A 12,574-nucleotide genomic window follows, 5' to 3' on the forward strand; every position below is an offset into this window, starting at 1 on the left:
TCAACTAATTTTTTTTAATGGTTCAGCGTAAACTGCTCCAGTGTAAACTGCGCCATTTCCTATCTCTTTTGAAGCTTTTGGATAAGGACACTTCACTGGTGTGTGTGGGTGAAAACATAAATCAATAGATATTTTTTTTCTTTTATTGCATTATATGTGTATATGTGGTTCAAGACACTGACCACCCATTTATCTGGACTTCTTTTTGATAAAGTCCTAGTTCAGGACCACTTGAACCTTTCTCAAGCATATGATAGTAACATTTCCATTTACTGTAGTTTCTAGCATTGCTCTTCTTTTCCAGTATTAATTACTTTGTTTTTGTATTTATTAAGGGCATAGCAGAGGTCTTCAGATGTTTCATTTGCATGGAAAAGCTGAGGGATGCCCGCCTTTGTCCACACTGCTCTAAATTGTGTTGTTTCAGCTGTATTCGGGTAAGTGATTGTTTTTCCTTTTTGTGTGTTTTTAATACTACTTCATACACAGTTTCTTTGTTTTATTTGATAAAGTAAACCTGAGCTTTTGACTATGCACTCTTTTAAAGTAGAACTATCGTCTCCCATTAAAAAAAAAAAAAAAAAACCCAGAGCACATAAATATAAAGTATCCCACACAAGTGAGTACATCCCTCACATTTTTGTAAATATTTTATTTTATCTTTTCATGTGACAACACTGAAGAAATTACACTTTGCTACAATGTAAAGTAGTGAGTGCACAGCTTGTATAACAGTGTAAATTTGCTGTCCCCTCAAAATAACTCAAAACACAGCCATTAATTTTTAAACTGCTGGCAACAAAAGTGAGTACACCCCTAACCATTATTTTCCAGCACTGCCTTAACCCTCTTGAGCATGGAGTTCACTAGAGCTTCACAGGTTGCCACTGTAGTCCGCTTCCACTCCTCCATGATGATATCACAGGGCTGGTGGATATTAGAGACCTTGTGCTCCTCCACCTTCCATTTGAGGATTCCCTATGATACAATAGGGTTTAGGTCTGGAGGCGTGTTTGGCCAGTACATCACCTTTACCCTCAGCTTCTTTAGCGAGGCAGTGGTAATTTTGGAGGTGTGTTTTGGGGTCATTATCATGTTCGAATACTGCCCTGCGGCCCAGTCCCTGAAGGGAGGGGGATCATGATCTGCTTAAGTATGTCACAGTACATGTTGACATTCATGGTTCCCTCAAACTGTAGCTCCCTAATGCCAACAGCACTCATGCAGCCACAGACCATGACACTCCCACCACCATGCTTGACTGTAGGCAAGACACACTTGTCTTTGTACTCCTCACCTGGTTGCCGCCACGCATTCTTGACACCATCTGAACCAAATAACCAAATAAATTTATCTTGGTCTCATCAGGCCACAGGACATGGTTCCAGTAATGCATGTCCTTAGTCTGCTTGTCTTCAGCAAACTGTTTGCAGGCTTTCTTGTACATATTTAGAAGAGGCTTCCTTCTGGGATGACAGCCATGCAGACCAATTTGATGCAGTGTTGCAGCGTATGGTCTGAGCAATGACAGGTTGCCCCCCCCCCCCCTCATCCCTTCAACCTTTGCAGCAATGCTGGCATCGTTCATACATCTATTTCCCAAAGAAAACCTCTGGCTATGATGCTGAGCTCGTGCTCTCAACTTCTTTGGTCGACCATGGCGAGGCCTGATCTTAGTGGAACCTGTCCTGTTAAACTGCTAGCAATCTTCTTATAGCCTAGGCCCTCTTCATGTAGAGCAGCAATTTATTTTTTTTCAGATCCTCAGAGTTCTTTGCCATGAGGTGCCATGTTGAACGACGTTCCTGTACTTATTCTACAACAGGAACGGCATCCCCCCCCCCCCCACCCGAGCCCTGACGCGATCCCAGCGCCACCTCCTGCTCGGGGATGGCGGGTCAGTATGCCCAGATTGCGTGTTCCCGACCCGCCGTCTTCGAGCATCACTGTAAATTGAGCCGGCACTACAGGAAGCAGAGCCTATGCTTCCTGTATAGCGCCGGCTGCTGTCACAGGTGGAGTGATACCAAATGTACTCCGCCTCTGCCTGTGACAGGACAGAGGAGCCATACAGGAAACATCGGCTCTGCAGATGAGAGGGAGCCAGGGGGGGGAAGGAGAGACGAGAGAGAGAGAGGAGGGGAGAAGAGACGAGAGAGAGAGAGGAGGGGAGAAGAGACGAGAGAGAGAGAGGAGGGGAGAAGAGACGAGAGAGGAGGGGAGAAGAGACGAGAGAGGAGGGGAGAAGAGAAGAGACGAGAGAGGAGGGGAGAAGAGAAGAGACGAGAGAGGAGGGGAGAAGAGAAGAGACGAGAGAGGAGGGGAGAAGAGAAGAGACGAGAGAGGAGGGGAGAAGAGAAGAGACGAGAGGAGGGGAGAAGAGAAGAGACGAGAGAGGAGGGGAGAAGAGAAGAGACGAGAGAGGAGGGGAGAAGAGACGAGACGAGAGAGGAGGGGAGAAGAGACGAGACGAGAGAGGAGGGGAGAAGAGAGGAGACGAGAGAGGAGGGGAGAAGAGAAGAGACGAGAGAGGAGGGGAGAAGAGAAGAGACGAGAGAGGGTAGAAGAGAAGAGACGAGAGGAGGGGAGAAGAGAAGAGACGAGAGAGGAGGGGAGAAGAGACGAAACGAGAGAGGAGGGGAGAAGAGACGAGACGAGAGAGGAGGGGAGAAGAGACGAGACGAGAGAGGAGGGGAGAAGAGACGAGGCGAGAGAGGAGGGGAGAAGAGACGAGACGAGAGAGGAGGGGAGAAGAGACGAGACGAGAGAGGAGGGGAGAAGAGACGAGACGAGAGAGGAGGGGAGAAGAGACGAGACGAGAGAGGAGGGGAGAAGAGACGAGACGAGAGAGGAGGGGAGAAGAGACGAGACGAGAGAGGAGGGGAGAAGAGACGAGACGAGAGAGGAGGGGAGAAGAGACGAGACGAGAGAGGAGGGGAGAAGAGACGAGACGAGAGAGGAGGGGAGAAGAGACGAGACGAGAGAGGAGGGGAGAAGAGACGAGACGAGAGAGGAGGGGAGAAGAGACGAGACGAGAGAGGAGGGGAGAAGAGAAGAGACGAGAGAGGAGGGGAGAAGAGAAGAGACGAGAGAGGAGGGGAGAAGAGAAGAGACGAGAGAGGAGGGGAGAAGAGAAGAGACGAGAGAGGAGGGGAGAAGAGACGAGACGAGAGAGGAGGGGAGAAGAGACGAGACGAGAGAGGAGGGGAGAAGAGACGAGACGAGAGAGGAGGGGAGAAGAGAGGAGACGAGAGAGGAGGGGAGAAGAGACGAGACGAGAGAGGAGGGGAGAAGAGACGAGACGAGAGAGGAGGGGAGAAGAGACGAGACGAGAGAGGAGGGGAGAAGAGACGAGACGAGAGAGGAGGGGAGAAGAGACGAGACGAGAGAGGAGGGGAGAAGAGACGAGACGAGAGAGGAGGGGAGAAGAGACGAGACGAGAGAGGAGGGGAGAAGAGACGAGACGAGAGAGGAGGGGAGAAGAGACGAGACGAGAGAGGAGGGGAGAAGAGACGAGACGAGAGAGGAGGGGAGAAGAGACGAGACGAGAGAGGAGGGGAGAAGAGACGAGACGAGAGAGGAGGGGAGAAGAGACGAGACGAGAGAGGAGGGGAGAAGAGACGAGACGAGAGAGGAGGGGAGAAGAGACGAGACGAGAGAGGAGGGGAGAAGAGACGAGACGAGAGAGGAGGGGAGAAGAGACGAGACGAGAGAGGAGGGGAGAAGAGACGAGACGAGAGAGGAGGGGAGAAGAGACGAGACGAGAGAGGAGGGGAGAAGAGACGAGACGAGAGAGGAGGGGAGAAGAGACGAGACGAGAGAGGAGGGGAGAAGAGACGAGACGAGAGAGGAGGGGAGAAGAGACGAGACGAGAGAGGAGGGGAGAAGAGACGAGACGAGAGAGGAGGGGAGAAGAGACGAGACGAGAGAGGAGGGGAGAAGAGACGAGACGAGAGAGGAGGGGAGAAGAGACGAGACGAGAGAGGAGGGGAGAAGAGACGAGACGAGAGAGGAGGGGAGAAGAGACGAGACGAGAGAGGAGGGGAGAAGAGACGAGACGAGAGAGGAGGGGAGAAGAGACGAGACGAGAGAGGAGGGGAGAAGAGACGAGACGAGAGAGGAGGGGAGAAGAGACGAGACGAGAGAGGAGGGGAGAAGAGACGAGACGAGAGAGGAGGGGAGAAGAGACGAGACGAGAGAGGAGGGGAGAAGAGACGAGACGAGAGAGGAGGGGAGAAGAGACGAGACGAGAGAGGAGGGGAGAAGAGACGAGACGAGAGAGGAGGGGAGAAGAGACGAGACGAGAGAGGAGGGGAGAAGAGACGAGACGAGAGAGGAGGGGAGAAGAGACGAGACGAGAGAGGAGGGGAGAAGAGACGAGACGAGAGAGGAGGGGAGAAGAGACGAGACGAGAGAGGAGGGGAGAAGAGACGAGACGAGAGAGGAGGGGAGAAGAGACGAGACGAGAGAGGAGGGGAGAAGAGACGAGACGAGAGAGGAGGGGAGAAGAGACGAGACGAGAGAGGAGGGGAGAAGAGACGAGACGAGAGAGGAGGGGAGAAGAGACGAGACGAGAGAGGAGGGGAGAAGAGACGAGACGAGAGAGGAGGGGAGAAGAGACGAGACGAGAGAGGAGGGGAGAAGAGACGAGACGAGAGAGGAGGGGAGAAGAGACGAGACGAGAGAGGAGGGGAGAAGAGACGAGACGAGAGAGGAGGGGAGAAGAGACGAGACGAGAGAGGAGGGGAGAAGAGACGAGACGAGAGAGGAGGGGAGAAGAGACGAGACGAGAGAGGAGGGGAGAAGAGACGAGACGAGAGAGGAGGGGAGGAGAGACGAGACGAGAGAGGAGGGGAGGAGAGACGAGACGAGAGAGGAGGGGAGGAGAGACGAGACGAGAGAGGAGGGGAGGAGAGACGAGACGAGAGAGGAGGGGAGGAGAGACGAGACGAGAGAGGAGGGGAGGAGAGACGAGACGAGAGAGGAGGGGAGGAGAGACGAGACGAGAGAGGAGGGGAGGAGAGACGAGACGAGAGAGGAGGGGAGGAGAGACGAGACGAGAGAGGAGGGGAGGAGAGACGAGACGAGAGAGGAGGGGAGGAGAGACGAGACGAGAGAGGAGGGGAGGAGAGACGAGACGAGAGAGGAGGGGAGGAGAGACGAGACGAGAGAGGAGGGGAGGAGAGACGAGACGAGAGAGGAGGGGAGGAGAGACGAGACGAGAGAGGAGGGGAGGAGAGACGAGACGAGAGAGGAGGGGAGGAGAGACGAGACGAGAGAGGAGGGGAGGAGAGACGAGACGAGAGAGGAGGGGAGGAGAGACGAGACGAGAGAGGAGGGGAGGAGAGACGAGACGAGAGAGGAGGGGAGGAGAGACGAGACGAGAGAGGAGGGGAGGAGAGACGAGACGAGAGAGGAGGGGAGGAGAGACGAGACGAGAGAGGAGGGGAGGAGAGACGAGACGAGAGAGGAGGGGAGGAGAGAGGAGACGAGAGAGGAGGGGAGGAGAGAGGAGACGAGAGAGGAGGGGAGGAGAGAGGAGACGAGAGAGGAGGGGAGGAGAGAGGAGACGAGAGAGGAGGGGAGGAGAGAGGAGACGAGAGAGGAGGGGAGGAGAGAGGAGACGAGAGAGGAGGGGAGGAGAGAGGAGACGAGAGAGGAGGGGAGGAGAGAGGAGACGAGAGAGGAGGGGAGGAGAGAGGAGACGAGAGAGGAGGGGAGGAGAGAGGAGACGAGAGAGGAGGGGAGGAGAGAGGAGACGAGAGAGGAGGGGAGGAGAGAGGAGACGAGAGAGGAGGGGAGGAGAGAGGAGACGAGAGAGGAGGGGAGGAGAGAGGAGACGAGAGAGGAGGGGAGGAGAGAGGAGACGAGAGAGGAGGGGAGGAGAGAGGAGACGAGAGAGGAGGGGAGGAGAGAGGAGACGAGAGAGGAGGGGAGGAGAGAGGAGACGAGAGAGGAGGGGAGGAGAGAGGAGACGAGAGAGGAGGGGAGGAGAGAGGAGAGACGAGAGAGGAGGGGACGAGAGAGGAGGGGACGAGAGAGGAGGGGACGAGAGAGGAGGGGACGAGAGAGGAGGGGACGAGAGAGGAGGGGAGGAGAGACGAGAGAGGAGGGGAGGAGAGACGAGAGAGACATGAGAGAGGGATGGGGGAGAAAAAAAAAAAAGTGAAAGAGAGAAGACAGAATGAATGAAAGAAAGAATAGAGAGGGGCGAGAGAGAGAGAGAGAGGAGAAATAGAGAGGGACAAAATAAAGAGACCGAGGAGAAAGCGAGAGAAAGAAACAGGGGGACCAAAAGAGATATGCCTTTGGTCTCTTTCACAGGGGCTTTCCGATCAGGTCCCTGACAGTTTTTCAGGCGGACCGGATCGGATGCTCCATGCAGCTCTATGGAGCAGCAGATGTCAGCGGAGACATTTCCTGCTGACACCCACTGCTCTCCGATCCAATCCTGTCTGTGAAATCCAGAGGATCGGATGAAAGCGGACAGGCGGTCTGTTCTCATCCAATCTCCCCATAGAGGAGAGCGGGGATCTGACATCTCAGTCTGTCATCCACCTGCTCAGCTGGATCAATCCCAGCTGAGCAAAACGGACTCCATCGGGCGCACCGCCCGTGTGAAAAAGGACCCTTTGTGCTTCTGAGCAAAATTCATATAAATATAATTTAAGTCTATTTTGCAAAGAAATAGGTGACAGATCTAGGGTTTTAATGATGTTGTGTCCAACTGATAGAAATCATGCCCGTACTGCAAATTTGCAACTCAATGTATAGGTAACCCGCCAGAAGTAGCCACCACTAGTACCCGCCAGTTCCGCCAGCAGTACGAGCCAGTAGTACCCACCAGCAGTACCATCTCTGGAGGACAGCCAGTTGGCAGCCACCAGCCATACCTGCCTGGGGGACAGCAGCAGCCAGCGATACCTGCAGGAACCCAAATCGATCCACTTAAAAAATAAAAAAAAAGAATGTTATCTGTCCCCTTCTGTCTGGGCAGATCAGATTGGAGGGCCCAAAGAGGAGAGCGGTCTGTGTCTGTCCAAGACTTCTTCGCAAGGGATTGACGCAGATGGGATTCCGGTCATCCTAGTGGTCTCACCGGGCTTGGTACGCCGACGTTCCTTTGCAGGATCTTCCATCCTGCTTTACACTCGCTGGCTTTGAAAGCTTGGCTGTTGAACGCCAGGTGCTGAAGGATATGGGTTTATCTGAGTCGGTGATTCCTACCCTGTTTGAAAGCTAGGAAATCCACTTCTAAGAAAATCTACTATCGTACATGGTATATATATATATACATTGCGTAGTGTGAGTCTCTTGGGGTTCCTCCTCACTCCCTTCTCGTTTGCTCGGTTCTTAAAGCGGTTGTAAACCCTATAAAAAATAAAATAAAAAAACCTGCAAGACAAAGGCATAATGAGCTAGTATGCATCGCATACTAGCCCATTATGTGTAATTTACCTTAAAACGAAGCCCCGACACGGACCCCCGGACATCGATGCGGGCGCTGCCATGATCCCTCGTCGTCTCTTCCGCGTTCGGCGGCTCCGGCGCACTGATTGGCCGGAAGAGACGGCTCCGGCGCGCTGATTGGCCGGAGCCGCGATGACGTCACTCCCGCGCAAGTGATTTTTCCGGCAAGCTCCCGGCAAGTTAATTGAAGGTCCCCCCGGACCTTCAGAGCGAATGCGCCGCTCGCGCGAGCGGCTGCATGCACTGTAAATATCTCCTAAACCGTGCCGGTTTAGGAGATATTATTTGTACCTACAGGTAAGCCTTATTATAGGCTTACCTGTAGGTAAAAGTGAAAAAAGCGGGATACTACCGCTTTAACCTTCCTTCAATGGGGGGGTTGAACAGAAATTGGCCTTGAGTACCATCAAGGCCAGGTGTCGGCTTTGGTGGTCGTCTTTCAACGATTCCAACGTTGTCTCAGAAGGTGGCCTTTTTAGTGGCTTTCTTCTGTGCGCAGGATGTCGGAACTGGTGGCGTTATCCTGTCCACCTTACCTGGTTGTTCACCCCTGTCCGTTGTTCCTTTCAAAGGTTGTCTCTGATTTTCATTTGAATGAAGACATTGTGTTGCCTTCCCTGTGTTCCAGGCCTAAACATCCAAAGGAAATTGCCTTTCATTCCTTGGATGTGGTCTGGGCTATTAAGGTACCTGGCAGCTACGGAGTCTTTCAGGAAGTCAGACTCTTTGTGCTCACGGATGGACCTCGAAAAAGGGGTTTCCGCTTCCTCTGCGACCATTTCCAGATGGATCAGACAGATGGTTCAGACCTATTCAATCAGGGGTCAGGTTCCTCCTTTTCCTGTCAAGGCACACCCTACTAGGGCGTTTAATGCCTCCTGAGCCTTCCGTCATCAGGCGTCAGTGATGCAGATTTGCAAGGGGGCCACCTGGTCGTCTGTGCACACTTTTACAACTTTTTTTTTTAAAGTGGATGTGTTGGCATCCTGCGGATGCTTCCTTTGGCTGCAAGGTTTTGCAGGTTGCTGTTTAAGAGGACCTTATCCTCTTTCAGGGTGTATTGTTTTTTTCAGATGGGCTTTGATTGTTTGGTTGAGCCCCTGTTGGCTGATGTTTAGCCTTGGGAATGTTTTGGTGGTTCCCACCCCTCATGTTTAGCACTGCTTTGGTATGTCCCAATGGTTATGAATACCAGGAGCTGTGTCTGTCAATGAACGATAGAGAAAATGGGATTTTTGACTTACCGTAAAATCCATTTCTCTGATGTTCTTTGACTAACACGGCAACCACCCATCTGTGGAGTTATTATTCTCCTGACACTGCTTGTTACAAAACTCAGTGGCTATAGCAGAGAGAGGGAGTATACCCCCTGGGTCTGCCCATGGGTGTAGCCAGAATTTTTTTCTTTTTAGTGTCCTACTCCTGTTGGGGGTGGGTAGCTTAACCCAATGGTTATAAATACTAGGAGCTGTGTCCATCAAAGAACATCAGAGAAATGGATTTTATAGTAAGTCAAAAATCCAATTTTTTTTCAGATGCACGGCAGTGCCATTTATTCTTAATGGCACCTCCACACATCTAGCAGTGCATGCACCAGAATCTATAGTAATAATTGTACCATGCAGTTTGCTTAAGTGCAATTTTTGAAAAGGGTCATGCACTATAGACTGTCAAATTAAAGCCTTTATTTGTACTTTAAAGGTCGGCTTGCATCTGCCGCCTTTTCTCTCCCCTACTCTCTTGCTCTGGAAATTAAGTGACATACTTGGTACTTTCTAGCTTGGGGGAACATATGACTCGCGCAGGTAACCATGTCACAACACTGGTGCTCACTTTACACTGAGTTCGTGATTTCAAAGGCAAAAATTAGCCATCAGTATGTAATTCATACTTCATATTGCATAGGATTCAAGGAATCCTATGTCATCTCGAACGTTGCCATATGAATTATGATTATGCGTCAGTCTGGTATTTTAGTACAGGCATAGCTCTTGACTGAAGTTGGTGACAAACTCTTCTCTCTGGGCAGTTATATCCACTATATCTATGTTTGGAGAGCATTTGAGCCTCACTATTAGTTGCTTCCTTGATAGAGCAGTATTCCCAATGGTGTCTTCATTTTGCCTGGTGCAGATTACATCATCTTTAAAAAGTGTTTGGTGTTCCCAAATTCCCCCACCATTACTGATTACTGCACCATTAATACTATAATTCTGGAATAAAGTTAACTCGTATTGGGAGAGCTAATCTCATAAAAATGATACATTTGCTCCGACTACTATTGTTTTTAAGCAATACCTCTATAGTCATACTTTTTTTTTTTTTTTTTTAAGGATTTTTCATATTGTTAATTCCATATTTAGAACTCTGCTGTGGTAGAACAGGTCACCCAGGATTAAGTTGGAACAATTACAGCGACCAAAAGATAGAGAAGTCGCTTTACCTCATCTTGATTCTGTTATTTGGAGGTTTAGCTGCAACAAATGATTGATGGAATGCAGTGATGCTACATTTGACAAGCTCCCTTCCTGGGATTCTGGAATTTCTTCACTTTAGTAAATTTACCAAACTCTACCCGTTGTATATTTTAAATGCCTAAAATTTGGACAATGGCCAAACACCTGCAGTCAGTGATGAGTTTATTTACTACAGTGCGCTTTGAATGTATTATTTTCCAGCACAAGGGTGCTCTGCTAAATTTGAAAAATTATGAGAGAGTTGGCTGGCTACACCTGTTCTTGTTACCTATAGATCTTGGATTGGAAGGAGTTCTGTGAAGTGTTAGTATTTTCTTTACACCTGACACCAGCAGTAACTGTTTATTATATGGGCTGTAGTAATTGTATGCTTTCTTCTTGTCAATACCTTGTAACCTAAGACATCTCTATTGGATACTCATTGTTTATAGGGATGATTATCTAACCACTCAGTGATGTAACCTTACTCAAGACCGTTAATCAATTTATCCTGATTAAAAAAAAAAAAAAAAGACTTAAGTTGATAGAGAGAGGGCACTGTCTGAATTTGGTGGAAAATAGAAACTTCCTTGTCAAACAGCCAACAGTGTAATTTTAAACCCCCTTTGCTTAGGTATGCCACCAACTTCAGAATCTGCTGCAAAAACTCTACAGCACAGGTATTAAAAAGGAATTTCGAGGCGTCCCCGCCCATATATTTTTTTTTACTTTTTCCCCGCTTACCTGATACTGAGCTGGTCACACTTCAGATACTTACCCCAAGCTGGAGTATGCTATATCCTCTGTGTGGGTATCTGGATGATCTCCTATTACGAGCAGACTCGGATCTGTTGGGCAACCTCTCAATTACAGTTCAGACCCTTCAGGAATTCGGGTGGACGATCAATTTAAAAAAAATTTGCTCTGATGCCCTCCGTACGGGTGACTTATCTTGGCGAAGGTCTTTCTTCCCTTAAAAAAAGCTTCAGAAATTGCAAGGGGTGATCAGGTTGCTGATGGAAACCCATCGGTCTTCCCTACGGACTTGCATGACAGCCCTGGGTTTGATGGCATCAACCTTCGAGGCGGTTCCGTTTGCTTAGTCTTACTCGAGGCCTCTGCAAAAAGAGATTCTTGCACAATGAGATTCTTGCAAAATGGAACAGGGTTCCACGGTCATTGGACCAGAAGATACGTTTGAGCCATCTCATGAGGTCAGCTCTATCCTGGTGGATCCAGTCGCCAGCTTTGTGTCCGGGCAAGTCCTTCCTGCTGCTGTTCTGGATTGTAGTCACCACGAACGCAGCCTGTCAGGCTGGGGTAGAGTGCTGGGGAAGCTCTGTGCCCAGGAGACTTGGTTGACAGGAGTCTTCCTTGCCGATCAATATTCTGGAGCTCAGAGCGATCACGCTGTGCCTTTTCCGATGGACGAATAGGCTACATGGTTTCTCCGGTTCGGATACAATCAGACAATGCCACGGCTGTGGCTTGCATCAGTCATCAAGGTGGCACCAAGAGTTTCCTGGCGGCCAAGGAGGTGGCCCCGATCCTGGTATGGGTGGAAGACAATGTTCCGGCTCTTTCCGCAGTCCACGTTCTGGGTGTGGAGTACTGGCAAGCGGATTACAAGTCAGGTGCTGGATCAAGGGGAATGGTCCCTTCATCTGAAGGGGTTTCATCTCCTGTGTGTCCAGTGGGGGAACTCCGGAGGTAGACCTGTTTGCGTCTCGCTTGAACAGAAATGTCCAGAGGTTTGTGGCCATGTCTCGGGATCCTTTGACCGATGCCACAGACGCTTTGGTGACTCCTTGGAACCAGAATTGGTTTATTTATGCCTTCCCTCCACTCGTACTCCTACCAAAATTTATTCGCAGGGTGGCGGTGGAAGGAATTCTGTTCGTTCTAGTGGCCCCAGACTGGCCTCATCGGTCTTGGTACGCAGACCTAGTAAAAATGGTCGTCGATCCTCCGTGGAGACTTCCTCTGCAGGAGGATCTGCTCTCCCAGGGACTGATCCTCCATCTGCTTTACGGTCGCTGGCTTTAACAGCATCCCTGTGAAAGCGAGGTGTTGAGCAATAGAGGTCTTTCTGACTCTGTGGTTCCTACACTTTTGAAGGCCAGGAAGTCGACGTCCCAGGAAGATCTATCATCGTACGTGGAAATCGTACATTTCATAGTGTGTATCGCTGCAGCTGCACCCTCGCTTGTTTTCTATAGCTAGGGTTTTGGCCTTTTTACAGAAAGCGGTTGAGCAGCGATTGGCTTTGGGCACTATCAAGGGCCAAGTGTCTGCCCTGGGCATTTACTTCCAACGTCCATTGGCTACTAATGCCCTGATTCACACTTTTTATTCAGGGGGTGCGTCACCTGGCTCCCCTGGGGAGATCCCCATTGCCTCGTGGGATCTCAGTCTGGTTTTGTCTTTTCTTCAAAAGCCTCTTTTTGAGAACATTAGGGAGATTTCTCTGTTCTCTATATCCAAGAAGGTTGCCTTTCTGGTGACAATTGCTTCAGCGTGCAGAGTGTCTGAGTTGGCGGCTCTGTCCTGTCTTTCGCCTTATTTGGTGGTACTCTGACCTAATCCATCTTTTCTTGCTAAGGTGGTGTCAGATTTTTATCTTAATGAAGACCTTGTGTTGCCTTACC

General features: G+C 50.3%; 1 protein-coding gene across 2 annotated transcripts in view; it reads left to right on the forward strand.

Moving 5' to 3' along the window:
* Positions 1-12,574, forward strand: part of TRIM37 (tripartite motif containing 37) — a 442,208-nt gene that overhangs the window by 21,677 nt on the left and 407,957 nt on the right. For both annotated transcript variants that reach the window (XM_082244828.1, XM_082244829.1), the window contains exon 2: positions 336-437. In XM_082244828.1, the coding sequence (XP_082100954.1) occupies positions 336-437 (102 nt within the window). The remainder of the gene's footprint in view (positions 1-335; positions 438-12,574) is intronic.

This window comes from Pelophylax lessonae (genome assembly GCF_965119305.1).
Source record: "Pelophylax lessonae genome assembly, chromosome: 2".
Classification (NCBI taxonomy): domain Eukaryota; kingdom Metazoa; phylum Chordata; class Amphibia; order Anura; family Ranidae; genus Pelophylax; species Pelophylax lessonae.